Here is a 20,852-nt window from a genome sequence, read left to right as displayed (position 1 = left end):
ACATTCTCTAACAACATTAGCCATCTATTACTGTGAGCTTCCTAGAAAGGGATAAGAATTCAGAATGAACATTATTTCTTGTTATCTTTGTGATTGGGAAGATATTAGCTCAGCTGGGGTCTCTCAAACAGATATTTGATATAAAACATTCACAATTCATTTGATTATATACTGAGGTCAGATGGCACTATTACTGTTTCCAGATGAATCTAAAGTGAGCTTTGTGTTGCTGAAAATGTGCTGGCATAGCTTTTAACATAAAAACTCCTTTAATAAATTACAATAAAGTATCATGCAATTGTTATCTTTGTGAATATTCCCATGAAGAAATCTTCCTACTAGAAATCCACAAAAAGCTTATACAAATTACATGAACATTGCTAGAATAAACTGAGAGATATTTTAGGGGTATTAATTGCTAAAGTTCTTTCAATGCTAGGTATCATCAAAGACTGTCTACCTGAGATAGTTCTGTGCTGCTTTTCCTCACTGCATTGATTTTTTTTTTATATATTTAACTTACAAAAAAAAATAAAAAATCAAGGCATAGAAGAATAAGCAATAAAAATAAATTAATGTTCTACACATCTGTATTATCTTACTAAAATCTGTAGAGTTGTCTGGGTGCCCACAATGATGTGTAGCATCATTGTTCATTGCCTTCACAAGGTTAATTTCAGGCTATTTAAATAAATTTTCTTCCCTGCATGCTGATGATAGCATGTGATGACAAATTTGCCTCCAGTTAGTCACTATGGGCAAAACAGAGCAGTTTTGTTCGGTCATCTTGGGGTGCTTGTGCAGGGTGGTGCTGCCAGTACCATTTTGCTGCAGCACCAGCATGCCACAGCACTTTACCTGCTGTCTGCCTGCCTTTCTCTGCCAACAGAGTTTATATACATTTCACACACCCTAAGACTTTCCACAATCACGTTTTGTTTGTATCTATATTGTTAGAGAGATTTCAAGTGTTGCTTTGATTTTTTTTTTTTTTTTTTAATGTGTTTTCAGCCTTTCAGTGTTTGTTTATTACATTCTGTAAGTTCATTCGTGCAAAGGAGCATATCTGTGCTGGCTATTTATGTGTAGCAATGTCCCTCTTTAAGGCCACTGATTCTTTTTACCTTGAAAACCTGCATGTATTGGGAAGGTAATCTATTGCATGCACTGTTAGAGTGTGTAGAGCTAAATGCTAATATGAAGGATACTCGCCTCATATACATGGATCTGACCATAGATATGTATTTCTGCAAGGCACTGTACTTTCTATACAGCATATCCAAAGATATGTCAGATGTCCAGCTGCTACTGAACCCATAAGGACCCAAATGGTGGGCTGTTAATTAGCATTGAGTAGGTTTGTCAGCTGGACCTGTGTAAGAAGGTATCTTTTATGTTCTATAAAAATACTGCAAAAGATTTAAAAAAAAAAAAAAAAGAAAAAGAAAGAAAGAAAAAAGGGAAAACCACTGGGAATCTATAAATTTATTAAAAATTTTTACTTCAACCCAACTGAAAAAGAGCTAATTCGTAAGCTTTCTTAGTAAAGAAAGAAAGGGGAGAGAAAAATCATACCATGCAGACCAATGCAATTTCCAAGTACCCAGTGCTACTAAGCTTTAAGCCAACAGAAACTAAATGTGTTATTAGGAGGTTAGTGCAACTGCCCTAGCACTGCATGTGGAGAGGAGGACTAAACAACCAATTTAACAAGGTAGACAGACTGTGGTCAGGATTGGCGAGACAAATGTTTGTAAATGATTAGATCATGTCTTGAGCACTAAAAGCATGTAAGGATACTAGAAATAAGGCACTACAAAGGCTTTACAGCACCCATATTCATGTGGCTGCCATGCCCTCAGTCAGAGAGGGAGACAAAAAGGGAAAGGATTTAAATGTATTTTTACATATGCATACACAACATTTATAGCCTGTTTGACTTCCTAGAATTTATCCTTTACAAACACAGGAATTGCAAAGTTAAATAGAAGATTAGGTAAAGTTTTATGTATGCCTGTTTGGTTTTCCTTCTTAAAGAAATAAAAATGGCTACCAAAAATAACAGATGCTGCATGAAGGGTTGAAGCAAAGATATTAGTTTTTTCTGTGCTACCTAAAAGCAGACAAGCTCACACAACTTCCACTGTTGAAAAATTTGCTGCTCACAGCAGCACAATTTACCAGTATTAATAGAAAAACAAAGGAGCGGTGTGCTTGCTATATAATTGTCACATATCTGGCAAACTCAATGCTCCTGATACATGGCTGATTTTGACAGGAGGTGAGTGGATTTGCTATAACAGGTAAATACCAGCAAACAAAAACTAATTTGCTAAACATTGCCCTACAGAGACAGTAGACCCTCAGGTCGCTCCTGAAAAATGACTTGGCTTAGCAAGAAGAGCACTGATACTGCTTGCGGTGCGAAGACTGGCTTCGTCCCCACCTACTCCTTCCTTGTGCATTCACAATTGCAGATCTTGCCAAGGTTCTGTGTTTTTTGACTTTTTTTCTTTTTTTTTCTTGCATTCAATATTGATCCGTAGCGCAACTACGGGTAACAGTATTGGAAAACACAGCCATTATCTCCCTCCGTCTTCATAACTTACTACACTCCATAGTAAACAAACTGAATAAACAAGGTCAACAAGAACAAAAGAAGCTGAGAAAATTTTCATGGCTTTCATTTGAATGAACTCTACTGTCCATCTGCTTTTTCAATTAGAGCATAAAAGTAAATAAATAAGAGAACCACTGTGAGGTAATAATCAAAGCGTAAACTAAGCTTAGCTTTTTTCCTTTGTTCTTAAGAAAGCAGTTTTAATATTCAGAGACGGTTTTCTAACATAAACCCACTTTTTAGGGTCTATCTTGTTTTCTGAAGGAGAGAACTGGGGAAGAGACTGCCAGTTTGCATTGTAATAAACAGAACATGTAAACAATGCACAGTAAAAAAATTACCAATGTGAGCCAAAGCCCTTTGAGATCCTAAGTATATGCTAAAATTTCAAACAGCCATACACCCAGAGTTAACAGACACTCCCAGTCAATCTCATTTTTGTATCTCCTGTAACTGCTTCGGAGATGAAGATACTATACATTACCAAACCCCAGGAGCTTTTCAAGCTTTACTTGAAAAGCAAGTGGTACATTATGGTTTTAAATTTTGAAATCTGCAGGGACTATAAAGCAGAGTAAATTAGTTGGCTGGGTAATAGAGCCAGGACCTGATCCCATAGTGATGAAAAAATTTCCCATGATTTCCAAACAACTGGTTCAGCCAGCTAGCTGAGGTATTAAAAAAAGAAATAGATTGATCTAACCCCAACTTTTGAAACAGTTGTGACCTTTGCCAAAGCAGCAATAGGGAAAAAAAAAGAAAAAAAAGAAAAAAACAAAAAAACAACCTAGGGAGAGGACAAGTGCTTTTGTTTAAATGCTCTAGATGATAAGGACTCAAGGTGTCTTACCTTTTCTTCAAACATAAAGAAGTTTTAAATGGATATAATTTTAAGCATCAAAAGAGACAGAACTGTATTATCACAGATGTTAACAAGAGACAAGGGTGTATAGCAATTGAACTTTCATAAAAGCCTCCCTTACAATTCCAATTTCAAATTACAGTTGCATTTTCTTGTTTCACATTTGATCCAGACCCTTGCCAACTTCTTTAAGCTGTCATACCATGCTTATGATTAGAGTAACTCTTTATGGTGCATATGTACAAAACAACAACAAAAAAATTTGTCTGAGGGGAACATGTTCATGACCATCAGACTGGTGAACTGAAAGAAGTGGTCAACAAAGTGGGCAAGGAGGTCTAAACATATGAGCATGCCAATAATGCAGCTTCATGTATTAGGTTTTTCTGCAAAGTCTACTTAGGGGTGAAATGTGTTGCTAAAAATCACTGAGAATACAGGCTGACTGACAGAACACCCCTTTGCCATATAATGACTTAGCCCTACAACAGAGCAAAGCTTCTTCCCACTTTCAACCTCAGCAATTTGATTCAAGTAGAGTCTCAGACACTTCAGGCTTTCGTATTTCTAGCCAACCTCTTTTGCTGCATTTTCTCCGAATGTTACCAATCATCTACACAATTTCAGCTGCAAAACTAATCTTTGCAGTATATTACATGTAATAACCCCTTTTTAAAACTGAAGCCTGTATGACCTCTACTGTATTTCAAGAATTTTTCATGATCTAATACCAAATTGAAATATTTCCTTTATCAAGCCCAAATATATTTCTTCTTTTTCAAGTGCCACCATCTTCTTTAGTGCAATGAGAGGCAAAAGCTTTGAAAGGATTCCTGTAACCTGATTAACGTTTTTGTAACGGCAAGAATTTCTAGAACTGCCACCAGGTTATAAAACAAAATCAAAATCATACAGAAGGATATTTGCACACAGGCACAGAGAGGTAGAAGCCATATGACTCTGAGATAATTCTGCACTCAAAGGCTCTCATTATTTTAAAATATTTTATAAAAATAATTTATCTGAATTGTGTTTTAGGAAAAAAAAAGAAAAAGCACAGAGGCATGACATCATAATGAAAATTTTAAAAATCTGGTTTCTACTTAACATTTCATTTCTTAACAGGAGCAAGGCGTTTGTTAAGAAGGGATGCAGGATTAGATTCCAGAGTCATCCCAATTAAAATATGTACAGACACACATTCACATGCACGCGTGCGCGCACAAACACACGTTCTGTTAAAGGACCTTCAGCTGAAGCAACTGTGATCTAATCTTCTCTAATGAAGCAAGAAACCATTAATTCTGATTTTGGTGTTGAAGCAATTCTGCCACCCACAAGAAGGGTAACACTGGGAATGACTTTTTGTGTGTGTGAAATGGTGAAATCACCCTTTATTTATGGCAACATACTGGATATATTTAAAGGTATTTTAAATGAACAGTTTCTGTAACAGAATCTTAAAGGGTACAATCTAGCATAGAGCAGTTTCTGTGAGTTCAAACAGGATTCTTTTTTTATTATTATGTATACATGCATTAATTCAGTGCTTCAAGATATGAACTTCATTGCCCAGGAGGCTGTAATGTTCCAAGTATAAACATCAGGCTCCCGCAGATTTCAAGATCCTATACATTGGCTTGCTCAGCTGAATTCTTCTGTCATATACAGCATTCATTATATATTAACTACACTTTCTTATTGCAGATGGCTGGTGATAAAACGGTTAACAATCCAGTATCTGTGTTTCTCAAAACATTTTAAAAGCACAGCCTAATCATCACCAATTCATCCTGCCTTAAATGAATAGAAATGCTATGAAAGGCCTCCGCAGTGTCTAACCTAGAAGAAAATATAACCTCCTAAAACCAAACCGGTGACAACTACATATTTTCACTGAAACTGCTGAAACAGGTTTTTTTGGTTGGTTGGTTGGTACAATGTGTGTTTTCTTTAAAGAGGTGGTGAGATTGGGGGGGGGGGGGGGGTATTTTTTTCTTCCATGACTCATCCAGCATGAATCTCTTCTACAAGAAAGCATTCCTGTTATAAAAAGTGATACTCAGAATAGTAGTGTGTATGCAGATGAATTACTACACTCTACAACAGGGACTGAAAAAAACCCACCAAAAGTGAAAACAACCAACATGCAAACAGAAACCTGATGGCATTTTCAGGCAAAAATTCTTTGTTTTTTCCCCCTTAACAGTTCTATTATTTTATCCCGTAGGATATTCATTTCCACCCCAATATATTAGATTTCCTGTATAATGTAAAAGGAAACATTGAGAACAGAAGTTACTTAAAACAGTAATAAGTTCGCAGGGGACAGGGGGGGAAGGAAAAAAAAAAAAAGAAAAAAATGGAAAGGTACAAGGTTCTCTCTTTTTTTTTTTCCCCTTTTCTTTGTAAATTTTAATTTTAGCTCTTTTTTCGGTTGTGCTTGTTCAGTAAGGGCAACATATGGGGGCATGCAGGGGAGTGATTTTTTGGCAGTGGAGGTGGACGACTGGCTTCCCTCTCAATTCCAGTCAGGGTTTACTGAGCCCTCAGGACCAGTGCTCACTGTCCCATAACTGCAATATCACTGCAGTATTTCGTCTGGTTCGATGACCGTCGCGTATGCCGCCGGTGCACAGCACACACCAAAAGCTCTCCCCCTTCCCCTCCCGAACAGCAAAGAGTGCTTTCCACCTGACCCAAACAGACCGTCCGCCCAGCCCGAGGGGCGGCCACGGGGGCCACCGCGCTCGCAGGACGAGCCAGCTCCCATGAGCCACCCGCGTTGCCAGGCCGAGGAAGGCACGACATTGGCGAGGTGGCCGAGCCAAGGCAGCAGCGGCTGGCGGGACCTTTTAAGGTCAAGGTGTCGTCGTCCAGCTATGACCATCAGCCATGGGAGAGCCCTCGCGTTGAGCAGGACTAGAGGAGGTCCCCTGTTATCAGCATACAACATCAGCAGTGTGGCACTGACAGCCACCCACCGTTTCTCCTCCTCTCAAGCAGCTGAGAACGGTCGCCAACTGACTTTCATCTTACACTAAATTATGAACTCGATGATAAACGCAAGCAAAAGTTGCTTTGGGGTATGTATGTTTTCAAGTGCAAAACATCTACCTACCTATTAAAACACTTAACAGAAATTTATTATTTTCATTGGCTTTTGGCTTACTCTATAAACACACTACATCATTTTGTAGGATTTTTATTATTATTATTACAATTGCATATTTCTGTTCAACTCAAAATGATGAATGCAAAACCAATACAGTAAGTAACAAATGTATCCACGGTGACCAAACAACAAACTCTAAAGCGCAGCACGGTGAGCAAAAATTAGCAGTTATTGAAACCACTCCATCAAAATTCTGGTGCAAAGTAAAAGAAAGGCTCATGCAATTAGAAGGGTCACAATAAGTTTAATTATTTGAAGGCTCAGTTCAAATAGTAGCATTTACATAGTAGAATGTAGTAGAATAGTAGAATATCTCAGCCCAAAATCTTGGAGGCTACAGCTTTAAAGAGAGCAAGAAACGCTATGACCAATTCCTGAATTTAGCAACTTTTCTCTCTGATGGTTAAGAAACTCACTTCACCCTTTAATACTTGCTCTATAAAAAGAATACTTTCAAAGGGTTAGGTCTTACTTTCCACAGTAATTATTTCAGTATTTATTTCAACCTTAATGCTGTACACATGTGTTCCCACTATGCCACTTTACATCAGCAGCAATTAGACAAGAAAGCCCAGAAAAACAGGCAAGATGCTTACAAACATACAGAAATGCTTTCTTTTTCTTTCCTTCCTATTCTTTTGGTGGCCCAATAGTAGCATGCACAGAGAAAAAAAATACCACAGAACTCTTTACTAATATTAAAAGGAAATTATTTTTTTTTCCTCAGAAAATATAAAATTCCGATATTGTCTACGTGATGGCTATAGCAACTTTAAGTCAAAGTAGGTGCGCGATGTACGCAGTCAAGCTTTCATCTGGCTCTGTGCAATACTGCCTTGTGCAGTAAGTGTTACAACAGGGACAGGTGAGATTACACGCGTTCTGGCTTCTCACAGACTGAGGAGGAAAACACCCAGAACTCCCCACCCAAACAGGTAAACATTATCCCCATTAGCTCATGCTTTGTTATGCAAAAAACAGAAACAAGAACATTCATTTAGAACTTAAAAATAAAGGAAGTTTCAGACTGAACAAAACAGACCGAGAACCTGCCTAGCAGAAACTTTCAGCTCTGCTCTCAGAAGTGAAATTCCCTACAAAGCAGAGAGAAAGCACAATCCAGTTTGTTCCAATTAAAAACTTGTGTTGCACCAGAAAACAAATAAGCATGCGAAACAGTGGTTCGTATTTTTTCAAAGTAGTAACACCAAAATAAGTTTGATCGCCATTACATGTTTCTGAAAATTATAGACAGAAAAAAATTATAAAATTAGGTACCATACAGCTAAAATATACCTAATACCCTAAACCCATATAACTTCAGGAAACCATAACTTCTAATCCTAGTCACACAGGCAATTGTTGCAAAACTGACTGTGAAAAAAGAAAACCCATCTTGCGCTTGCAATGATATTAAAGGTAGACAAATAACAAAAAAGAAATGAGCAAAAATTTAACTTAATGCCACATTTTTAATGGTGACGGGACTTAATCCAAATTACTCAAACCTAAAACCATAATGCTTGCCTATTCTTCCTCAGTCTTTGGAAAATGTAGTAAAGAGAAAACATTGCAAATTTATCTTTGAAAGGGACTCTGAACAGTTCTGACAACTCAGCCAATTTATATTTTTCCTGTTAGGACAGTTTACATCAAAATCAATCTGCTTTCATAATTGATGGGTTTCACTGTTAAAGACAACAACACAACACCACCCTTCCAATATTTTTAATTTTATGAAAATAAGAAAATAATGCTTAGCATGTCATAAAGCACAGTGCTTTTGTGACAGGGCTCAGAATATTGCAAAAGTTCTTCTCTTAAAGCTTGAAGTGAACTCCTGATTCAATATTTAATGAAACTGAGAAAGCTGCTGCATGTCCCAGAAATCCTCCAACTCTCCGCTCTGTTCATTCTAAGTATTATGCAGCTATAAATTAACACTGAGGCTAGATGAGATTTCAAGTAGCCAAGAATAGCATTTTTCCATCACACCACCAAATTTTCTGTTTATTTTTTTGCTATTTAGCAGCACTAACTTGCAGCATTATATTGCAATTGTACATCCCAGACCAGTACTGCAGCACTACATTGCTTAGACACAGCTCTATGCTTCAGCATGTTTTTAGGATATGCAGCCAGCTCAGCTGTAAGCCTAAGGAAGATTTCCATCAAGCAACAAAACTAAACTCTGCACAAATATTTAATGGCTCCGAGACCTCTAAAGGCTTAAAATAATATGCTTTTTGTGGTATGCTAGGAGCCAACCCCACACTGGTGATCTGCATAAAGCAGAGTACTTGGCAAACACACCACTGCAAATAAAGCATTGTTTTGCCTTTGTATCTTTGAATTCTTCAAACTAAAAGCTGAATGAAATACTAAGGCTTACTGTGCCTCCCCACCACAAGACAGTGCAGTAGCAGCTCGTCCATTACATTAAGTTCGTCTAAAACTTCCCATGCCTCACAACCATTTCTCATCCCCTCTCGGCAGATGAAACGCAACTTCATTTAAAACAAACCTAGGGTGAGTTCATCCTATCTAGCTTATTTTTCAAGCTGCTAAAACTACGCGGTAGCCCACTCAAAGAGAAAATTTCCCAGACAATGGAATCCTTTCAAACTGCACAGCCGACAGGATTCCCCAGTTGTCAGTTTTAGGTGCATGCCAGCACGAAATGTTCTTGAATCCGAAATATATAATAATCACTCCTATTGATAATGTGAGCAGAAGCAGAATTACATCACAGTTAACACTTACCAAAATACATTATGTTTCTCATTAATCATGCAGCCAGGATCCCACCGCTGTGTATTCAGCATTAGCTCCCGCACAGGGCTGACATGTAAAACAGAGCTCTTTCATTCTACATTATGTGGAAATTTCCCAGCACAAGAAGCGTGAGTGAGCAGTGTGCCTCCTCAGGATGAGCGCTTTGCAGGCAGTCTTATCCCCGATACAATTCCTGTCTGATTTAGCGTTTACTCCGGCTGCATGCTGCACTGCCCATTCTTACTGTAATCTGACTCCTCCTTCTGATGTCCTTGCTGTGCCTGTGACATCAGGACTAAGAGTACTACAAACAGATCTTTTCTTTAACGGGCTCGCAACGACGTGCTCTAATATGCTGGTTAACCTAACTCTGGCTTGGAGGAAAAAAAAAAAGCCCTTCTAAAATTGTACATATTTTTTTTCCTTTTCTTTTCTTTTTTTTTTTTTTTTTTGGCAGCAAACGTGTTCAGTGACATAACATGCTCAATTACATAATCGATGAGAAAGACAAAGCGTATATTGTTAGTGTATTTTTCTTTCTTTGAAGGGCAGGCTCCAGGAGAAGCCCTGAGTGCCCTGACTCCCCAACTTCAGTAGAAGACAAAGATGCTTGGCACTTTGCAAGACCATGTCCCCCTATGACTTTTTTTTTTTTTTTTTTAAATCAATACTTTCATTTCAATAAATGATTTTAATCCGAATGTTGGCTAAATCTCAGTCTGTTTCTATTTTTAAAAAGCAACTGACAAATAGGTAGTTCAATTTCACTAGAGCCGAACTGATTTTTTAAACTACGTTTTCTTTGCATGAATAACAAACCGCTAGGATGGGAGATATATGACAGCGAGGATTTGTAATGGAATTTACAACCTTTCACTCTCCAGGTCTCCGGTGCCTTTCTGGCCCAGGTTGATAAGTCATTAGCAGCTGGTAGCTATTTTATTGTTCTGTGACAAATGGAGTGGCCCTAAGTTTGTTGTAAATAGGTCCCCACCCAGTCCCTGCTGCTATACAAACTAGTAGCAACTTCAGAGGAAGAAAGACCAAAGAAATATTGAAATACTCTCCACCACATACAGGTAGTACCTTTGCATGGATCTGACACACACTGGTGTGGCAGCATGGCGAAGACTATGCAGTCTGTATTTGTGCATGTATTATGTCTGTTCTATGAATCAATAGAGAGTATCGGTTTCTTGCTGTCAGTCTGGCATGTATCACTGATAATAAACTAAATAAAGGTAAAAAATAATGGGCAGTATGCTGAAGTGTTTGTTTCTTTCTAATAGGATGTAATGGGATGAATGTTTTCATTCTACAGGAAAGAGGATGACAGGTATAATTCATTTAAAGCTCCACTTATTTGTAAAAGCTCCACACTTTTCTACTTCAAAAAGTGATGAGGTCCAATCACTTAGGGCAAAATTATCCCACCAGCACAGCAGCCAAGGAACGCTCCAATTGCAGCAGAAGAGTTAATAGCCCTGGCGTGCATCACTGCTACACATCTCTCAGCATGAGCCCTACGCAGCATTGCTCTCACGAGGTTTCATGCTACCTGTATGCAAGTCACCAAGATTAAACACTGCCAGGGGGAACTGAGGCATGAATTTAAGTCCTATCCCGTCCTGCCCCTCACTGGCAGTCCCACAGTTCTACGTTTTTCTCAGTGCCCTTTCTTGTTCCAATTGCCCCTAGGAAGAGGCATGCCTGAAATGAGAGATACCTAGTACACAGATAAACTCCAAAATAAACTTTGCTTCACAACTAAAAAGCACATAGTGCAGGAGCATGCTTTGAGGCCATAGTGTGTGAGGGAGGAAGACCAAGACTTCTTGTGTGGTTCAAACTGACCACCAACAACTTAAAGTTGAACAAATCCTAAAATCAAAGTGAAGAAACACCATCTAGAAACCCCTGGGGAATAAACAGAAGCTGTCTACAAACCATGGCCTGTATTTGAACTAGAGGGTTTGGACAACAAGTAACAGAGGGTATTCGTGGCACCTTCCTTTCCTCTACTTCATCATTACAATGCTCATCCACTTCTACTGTACAAGGAAGGACACCTCACTATAGAAAATACTACCCTAAAAGGCTGGTTTAAGATACCTCAGCTGAGCCACTCTGAGCAGTAGGTATAAGCTACTACGAGAGCCTTGAGCAGCACAAGCATTCCCTCCCCTCCCTTCACCAAGGGTAAAAGCTCAGAGAATCAATTTGCTGTGAAATCCTTCAGCTCCTTTGCTAGCTCCGAAGTGCTTTTGCAGAGACGCTGCATGATGTCCTTTAGGACAGTCTGCACCCAAGCCCAGCATTTGCCTATTAGGCTGCGTTTACCTTATCACAGAAAAGCTCAGGATCATTCTGCCAGGAGTCAGACTCTGCGAGATGTAGGCTACCTCCACTCTTGACATTCCTCCCAGCTGATACGCTTTGCTGATTTGTGCCATCAGCTGGCCAGCCAAAAGCCCGGGGTACAGACAACTCATGTCTGTGTAGAAGCACCATTAAGGGTCAGGCAGCAACCATGCTGCCTTTAAACATCCCTTCTTGAGCTGGCTGCTCTATTATAATACAAATTTGGTGGAGCCCGATGGCAGGTCAGCTCCTCAGGAAACATAAACAGCAAAGCACCACATAGACCGACATATTCTTCACTACTTAGTTCAGAATGTTACCTCCAATTTTGTTTTGCCGTTTAGGATACAAAACAATCAGGACCGTCTTATTGCATCTTATTTGTATTCTTACAATAAGCATACAAAGAAAGTAGCCAAAGAGAAACTAAGACAAGAAGTTTTCTTTAATTTCTTTGCTTTTCAACTATGGAACAAATGCAAGGTAGGAGGGAAAGTCACTGGTGGTCTCTCCTGGAAAGCTTTCACAGCCCAAATTCACGTACTCCATGCCAAACTCCGCTTTCATTTACACACATACAACATTAATAAACTGCAAAAAGAAGTAGAGTTCGACGCAAGGGACAAAGAATGAATTTTATTCCCAGAGTGGGATATTGTCACTGTTCGTGAAAGCAAGGATTAGTTTAGTAATTGCAATCCCAAATGGCTGGTGTTTTAACTCAAGCACTGAGGACTCTGCTGAACACAACTGTGGGGAAGCACAGTCAGGAGCAGCAAACACTTCTGTGCATCTGGAGATTTGAGTAGACCCAGTCCGGGCATGCAGGATCATGCAGAATGAATGAGCAAATTAGCCCATGATGTCAGCCCATGGTGCAAACTCCCAATCATCAACAAGCCAGCACAGGCTAACCAGCATTTAGGTTTGCTACAGACACAGGTCAACTGCAAAATTATCATATTTTCATGCATGGTTCACCTATAAAAACAAAGCCCCAGAACCCTCGTGATTCAGCAATAGCATAAACATAACATGAAAAAAGCACCTTCTGCTAAAACAGCTACCCTACACCCTTATTTCTAATACTAGAAGTAGCTTCTACTGCCTGAAATCCTCTTTCCGAACAACCTGCTTCTTTTTTTTTCCAAAGAGCATCTCCACCTTGATTTCTTCTGCCCTTCCTCACCTTGACAATCCCACTTTGGTAAAGGGTTTGCCAAAAAGGGCAGATTTTCAAAACGCAGACTACCCCACAAGACGTTACCTCCTTAGAATAAACAAAAAACAAGCTGAGAGTACACGTCCCAGAAGTACAGCACATACCTTACATTTCTCCAGAGCTGGGAAAGCTACAGGTTACCCGCCATGCCTGACTTGGTCTAGAGCCAGAAGGCCACTTCATGAACTAGCTGCGCTATCTATGCTTTCTACTGATTTTTATCTATACACCGATTTACACAATGCCTCCATAGTAAGTATTAAAACCACTTGCAGGCATGTCAGTTGCAGAGACCAATTAATATTTAATATTAATGCACCCAGTTAATTCCCTAGGATTCCTGGAAAACTCTCTTCCAGTCTTGAACTCTCCCAGGAGACAACTAATATTAGATTTATACCCAGACTCCTACCAGTTGGCTTTGATGAATTTCAATTAGTGAGGCTGACCACAAACCTTTTCTTGCAAACGCAGAAGCATATCGAGGGACTCTTCGCTGGCAGAAGTGTAATAGTAAGCAACAAAATACACTAGTGACACAACATTTTAAGTTTATGCATCATGTGTAGTAGGTTAAAAGATCTCATATACTTGAAAAGTTTCCAGATTTTCCTAAAATAAATTTTATCTACTGTACAGAGACAGCTATTAAGAACAAAAATGTATTGTTATTGTATTCGTTTCTGAAAATAAAGTGGGAGGAGCAATCCACATCACACTTGACCTACTAATTCACCAAAAGCACCCCAAAACTAAAAGACTCTTGAAGGTAAAGTAGGGCTAGAACTTCTACATAATTTGAAAATTTATGTATTGCAGATATTTCATTCCTATTAGTACTACAGTAACCACAGTGCAGAAATAAAAAACAGCAAACAAGCCACAGTTTCACAAGGTTCCAAAATTAATTGAAAGTGTTTCCAAATGCACATATTTTTGTGCCTCAAGTCAAATATACTAAATACATTGGCCAGAAATTTGGTTTGTTTTTGTTTTTAAGCCATCTGGAGTAGTTTAAGACATACTACACAATAATGCAGATTTTGTAATTCATTACTAATCTCTTGAGGTTACACTAAAGGATAAGAAGGGAAGGAGCAAGTTACCTCCGTATATTTTAACTAGACATAGAAGCTCATCTTTGGTTTTGCACGTTCTCCACTGGCTAAAACTACCAAATGTGTTTTTTACCCTTGACTCAGAAGTGTCACTTCTGGAAATCTGCAATATTTGTCACCATGAATACCATTTAACTGCAGCAGTACCCAAAGGAACTCTGTACCGCCACACATGAATACAACTGGAGGAACTTAATTAATCTTCCTGTCACTTCCATGATGCTTTTCATTAGTTTAGCTGCTATCTGATCAACTGCTCCATTCTCCATTGGAAATGGCTAACCAGAACCTCCTATAAAAGTGTTTTCAAGAGGTAAACAAAGACTCACCTTTGATTCTGAGAGCCTTTACAAATCTTTGCCATACAGACTTTATCAGTTCAATAACAGTACTTGCACTGTTCTTTTTAAGCAACTGGGATTTTCTACATATGAGGCTTAAGAAATATAAATAGCAACAATATGTGGTTTTGTAAGCTTAAAGCTAGTACTTCTAGTATTTGATAGTTTGAACACAGATGACATGTGGCAACTGAAAGGTCAGATTTTTCTGAATTTCCTTCCCATGGATATGGATAGTTATTAAACAAACAAACAGAATGCTGCCAACATAAAACCAAACTGACATTTTAAGCACTATTGCTGCTTTTCGTTTTACTAAATGCCCACTCCTGTCACCTTTTGCTCCTTAAGCATGTGACAAGATTTAAGATAATGAATGTGAATGAATACACAGCTGGTGCAGAAGCTTCATGGCCTATGTATATTGGTAATTTTAAAGTGAAAGATGGTCTTAAAAGCAGATGACAAGACTGAGAAGCTTGTCTGAGTCCACGTCAAAGATATTTTTTGCACGCACACACACACAAAATCTATTAATTTTTTCAGTCAAAGAATGAAAACTGGAACTGGTGGTAACATCAACTCCAACATGCATAGTCCTTCCTTTCTCTCTCTTTCCCTTGTAATTTTATTTCTGTACTGCATTCAGTAAAATTTGCCTAACTAACATGGGGTTTGAGTATATCACATGTAGACAATCCATCACTACCCTTGGTGAGGTGAAAAAACTAGTCAGCATTTCACTTTTTTTGTCCATCTTTTCAACACTCTCTACAATTTTGCAACATAACTTTTAAGATTCATCACCAAATCTAGGCATTGTATTCTCACAATTTATAAATTCGTAATACATAAATTTAAATTTATAAATCCAGATGTTGCACTGACAAATTCTATACAGCTTTTGCACTCTAGATTCCCCCCCCCCCCCTTCTGATTTACAGGATGAAATACATTCGTAAGTCCAACCTGCATTTTGCATTTCTGATTGTAACGTCAGAAATGTACCATGAATTGGCTAAATTTGGTATGTAGAGGACCTGTCTATTAACCCCTTCTTAAACAGATGTGTACATGCCTTCTGCTGTAAAGTACGTTTGTTTAAAAGAAAACAGTGGCCAAAACTATGCACATCTGTTATTTCTAAAATCATCTTTATCAATCAAATGACAAGTCTCAAGTAACAAAACCAGGTATTACATAGTGAAATGGTCTGTAAACTAAAATAACTAAATTTTAATGCATTGTTAATTAGACACCTTTTCATTTTGCTCAGAAATGATAGCAATGCAATTATTGCATAGGTATCAGTTACATTTCAACACCAGCAAATCATTAGCACTCCTGTACTCCCCTATGATTTCACGTGGGTGGTTTGGTTTGGGGTTTTTTTGGAGGGGGGAGGAGGGGTTTTGTTTGTTTGGGTTTTATTTGAATTTTTGTTTGTTTTGTTTGTTTTCCATTTGGTTTTGGTTTTGTGGTTTTTTTCCTTCAAGAAGGTACATCAATGAAATGGGGATCTTCTCAACAAATCTTTTAGAACTCTTGTGAAAAAGTTATCCAGGCCTACTGATTTTAAATAGTCTTCAGTCCTAGTAGCTGCTGCTTGACATCTTCCTTTCTTTCTTTTGGCATTTTGGAAAGTGCCTCAGCACACTCATGACATGAGGACAGTATCAAGCATTTTTTCAAAATACAGAATAAAAATATTTATTTAACACTCATGGCTCTTTCAAATCACTCGTAACAATCTTACTATCTCCATCTAGTGGCTTATACTATTAGGATTTTTGTTCTTAATCCACTAAAAACTTTTTATTGTCCTTTGCCTTGCCAACCACAGATTTTTCATTTCCTGTTTTTTGCTTTCCCTATAGATTTTCCATACTTCTTACTTCTTATTTATATTGATTAGTATCCACTTCCTCTTTTATCATTTTCATCCAAGCTGCTTTTTAATTTCTAGTTGCTGTTCTTATTTTGTGGCTGAATTAGAACAGACTTTTAGCCAAAGTTTTCCATTTTCTGAACATGAAATTACTTTTTTTAGTCACCTGGTGAGCTCTAGTTATTTAAGGAAGTGTCAATTTTCTTTCCAAGCCTTTCTATCTTTTTCTTCCAAAACAGTTCTGCTCCTAATTTTCCTTTAAGAAATAAAACATCTTGAAACACAAAATACATAAAAGATTTTATCTGCATTCTGTTTGCTCCTATAGAATATAATCAAATCAATTTCCATACTCTTATGTCGCTAAATGGAAAAATTTCAAGATACGGGCATGAAACAATACTCCTTCATTTTCTTGATGCTGTACAGAGCTGTTCAAAAATTAAAAGAAAAAAAAAAGTAGCAATGCAGTATGATTTTAGGTTTCCCAGTGATTATGAAGGCACTGAGCTGTGATTTCAATATATAAACTGCAAGAGGAAAATGCCAGCAGATGCAGTTCCAATGTGAGCGGGTGCAGAGCAGCTTGGGTTTTGTACTGGGTCAATCCAAGGGAGCAAGGCTGCAGCGTAGTCCTACAGCCAGGGAGGGACACAAACACTGCCAGCTGCACAGCACTACAACTTCTCTCCTGCTTCGGACAGCTGAGATGCTTCAGGTGCTGCTGCAAAGTGTCTGCAAGGTGCCAGCACTGCATTTGGAACTAAGAACAGGTGGGAGCTTAGGGCACATCCAGCTTTAACTACCTAAAAAGGAGGCATCTCAACTAAACTAGCCAGTGCTACAGGTGCCTCCGGGGGCAACTCATCCCATGGTAAATTGTTAATGGAGAGGAAGTAGAGCAGTCCCTCTCTGCAGGTACTTTTCTCGTTCCACTGACTCGGAGAGGGTTATCAACATTTAACTTAGGTTAGATGATGAACTTTCAGCCAGTTACAGTTAGGCAGGAGAAATTTCATCTCCAATGACTATAAAACAGTTTAACTAATCTCATAGAAAACATACATGATGTGTTTGAATTCCTTTTTAGTATCCAAGGAAAAATTATTTTGGCCAACATGTTGCTATCAAAGGAAATGATAGTCAAAGGTGAGTAAGCTGCAATCCATCAGAAACGGCCACGCAAAAAGGGGAGGAGGACAAAATGGCCTGAGACAAGGCACTAATTTGAATGTATAAAAAGATGCAAGTTACAGCATAGTGTTCAACTTTTTATGAGAAAAAAATGATACTGTTTTTATTTGCACTAGCGCTGAATTTGATTCGCATGTCCATGTGTAAACATTTTACAGTTCCACACAAGCAAGCTTCACAACAGAGTGTAAGAAATGAATCATCATGAAGTGAAAATATCAGTGATATTTATTTTTTCCACAGTAGATCTCACTGTAGGTAGGATTTGACTCAGAGACTGACGCCTAAGTTTTTATGTGTATATGTGGGTGCCTACCTGTGAGTTGGATGTCTAATTTCCCATCACAGTCAAGAAAGTCAGAAGAGTTCTTTGTCACATCTGGAAGTGGACACCAACTTTGGTTGGCCAAGTAGCTCTCCAAGCTCCATTAACTATACTGACTAGAATTTCACTGATCAAAAGCAGAACTTAGACACCTAATTCACTCGTAGACGGCTATATACACACACTTAAATGTACATACTCTGAGAAACGCGAGCTGAATCCCAGCCAAGGCTTCCAAACCTCTTAAAAGATCTGGGACCCCTGCAGATCACTCATACCCATTGAAATTCAGCTCCATCTGGGATCATCACAGCAACTACCAACTGTGCTCAGCAACACTATGCAGCAATTTAGAACAGAACATGAAGAACACCTGCAAGTGAAACCAGCATGACATTTATACAAAAAGAATTGAATTATCTCCTAAGGAATTAACTATAACATTAGCTTCCCCAGTGCTTGAGAAAATTTCTTGGGCTCTTAAATGATCTCGCAGTGCCTCAATATTTCACCCTATGCAAAAAACGAAATGTCAAAAATGTCTCAGAAATGTCTGGCACAGAAGAAAGTACCACTCCTGAATGACCAAGCTGGCATCCTACAACAGCCATGTTCCACTAAAATCCCTGTGGATTAATTTATGCTAATCATGCTTACCCTTAAGAAAAAAATGGGAGCATGTCACAAAGTGAGTGTTAGATGATATAGCCATTTAGTGTAAATAGTGAAAAGAAAAAAATGTTAAAATCACCCAGAAACAATTGATTTCTTTTAAATTTCAAATGCTTCAGTACTCTTCTCCCAGAAGAAGTGGGGGGGGGGGGGGGGTGGAAAGTTACTGCTTTTTTAGCACTCTGCCAATAGTGTTCAAATACATTCCTACCTGGTTTATAATAATTAACAGCAAAAGGAGAATTTTCATCTCTGTTCCCGCCTTTTCATCTTATTGACAGAGTCTCCTGCCATTCTAATTCAGAACGACATGTACAGCAAAAAACTCCTGTCTGTATCTGCTCCTGACTTTCTTGTTACATCTTTTTCCTGTACAGTTTCCTTTTGATCTGCCACACCTCTGAATTTAATTATCTGGTTTGAAAAAACCCTGCCATAACAGCAGCCCGTAAGTAATTCTGACTGTTTCCCACAGCTGAACAATAGGACTGTATCCCAAAGCCAAGCTCTCTCTTCAATATGCACTTTTCAGAGTCCATCTCAATACAAATACTTTGCAATTGTATTTATGCCAAAATAATTAGGAAATTAATATTTTTGAAACATGATAGCATAAATAGAGTACTGTTGCTATTTTTAGATAATTCAGTGACTTGATTTTTAATCAGTTTGCCACTCAGTACCTCTAAAAAGCCTAGTTACTCCAGGTGCCTAAATATGGATGTAAAATACTGGACTAAGTCCTTACCTCACAGAATTTTTTCTTCTCTGCACTATATAGACGAACAGTATACCACAGATGAAGGTGTACATTATAGGTTAACTTCATACTCCTACAAAGCATTAACAACTGAAAGAATTTCAGCTAGGTTTGAAAGCCCCGGCCATATCTCTCTGGACTCTGTAGATACGAGACAACTGTTCCAAGCATACTGACTGTCTAGGAATTCATCTTGGACAGAATGACCGTGTTATGCCAACACCATCTCAGCGTGGGAGTGTTAGAGGAGGAAAAGCTGGCTGTAGAGTTGTAGGGGTCTGTATCTCTGCCCAGCACTGAGGAATGGTCTGCAAATAGCAGAACAGAAGATGAGTTTTTCATGAAGATGCATGATGGTATGCTGGACTGCTATGCTCACTTCACCTGCAGATCCTCTGCTTTCTCTGTGAGACATTTATGGTCAAAATTTTAGCAGGTTACAGTATGATTAGTGTTAGGAATTGTCCTTAGTAAAGTCCTAGTGGGTTCCTGTTCATGCTGCAGGACATAAAAATTTGTCATAAGTGGTTACACCTCTGTCTTCTGGGCCTCATAACTGTTCTAGTCAGGTTAGAAACCTTTTTTCCCTATCTTTCTTGAATATCCCAACCAATGCATAGGGGAAGAATAAGAAAGAACAACGGTTTTAGTCAAGGTCCTCGGAGAGGGTCTTCCACTGGGTAGAAGTCCATTGGAGCCACCTGAAGGATGAGCACATTAGTCCCAGCTGGAGGTTAACCAGCAATCCTGCAGGCTACACAAGGCTCATCTGCCTTATGCAAGGATTAATATCCATAGTTCCATAGTACATGCTCTACCTCCTGTCACCCGTCCTCATCCATTCATTACAAGAATTTGGACTACTGTCTCCTAGACACTTGGCGAGTACTCTAATAAGCTTGTGATATTATCAACTTCTGTCTGACGCTATGAATGTTTAGATCTACAAATAAGGACTCCACTAGGACAAATGATAAAAGACTACCTTCAGGATAGCTCTCTTGTGTCAATGGGTCACCAAGGATAGGGAAGACGGAAGGGAAATGCCTTGGTCTGAATGAGGACAAACAAGTAATTAAAACTGTCCCCAACATCCAGTTAACCTACTTATTAGGCTACTGTGGTTTTTTTCCTTTGATAAAAATGCAAGCACATGTTAAAATACAATTCCTGACTCAGAAACTTTACCAAAAAATTGGTGGATAGGTTCCTGCTAATAGGCATTTTTTTGATAAATAATAAAATGTTAGGTGCCAGGCTGGGCACAATGGAGGGAGGCAAAATACTTTTTTTTTAAAAAAATATTATTTATTTATTGACTTTTCACTGGAGTTAGATAATTTTTAATTTAAACAGAAAATTAAAGAGATTCAGATAAGCCTAAAGCAACAATAATCACAGAAGAGCACAGTTTAGAGGCGTTCCGGTAGTATTTTACGATGAGTACTTTCAGGGTTTCTTTAGAAGAAAGTTATATATAAGTAATACCTACCAACATACAAATAACAGACTTAAAGAAACAGATTGTTCTTTACATAT

The 20,852-nt window shown here is 38.4% G+C and overlaps 1 protein-coding gene across 2 annotated transcripts in view; it reads right to left on the bottom strand.

Moving 5' to 3' along the window:
* The window catches only part of ZNF385D (zinc finger protein 385D), a 268,932-nt gene that overhangs the window by 166,886 nt on the left and 81,194 nt on the right, over positions 1 to 20,852 (bottom strand). The window contains exon 1 of one of the 2 annotated variants that reach the window (XM_030009652.2): positions 9,421 to 9,775. The exons of the other annotated variant lie outside the window; for it this stretch is intronic. Within the exon in view, the coding sequence (XP_029865512.1) occupies positions 9,421 to 9,442 (22 nt within the window). The 5' untranslated portion in view covers positions 9,443 to 9,775. Of the gene's footprint in view, positions 1 to 9,420; positions 9,776 to 20,852 lie in introns of those variants that run through there. 2 annotated transcript variants of the gene reach the window in all.

Source organism: Aquila chrysaetos, chromosome 3 (genome assembly GCF_900496995.4).
Source record: "Aquila chrysaetos chrysaetos chromosome 3, bAquChr1.4, whole genome shotgun sequence".
In the NCBI taxonomy this organism is placed as follows: Eukaryota; Metazoa; Chordata; class Aves; order Accipitriformes; family Accipitridae; genus Aquila; species Aquila chrysaetos.
This window is presented reverse-complemented; position numbering and strand designations above follow the sequence as displayed.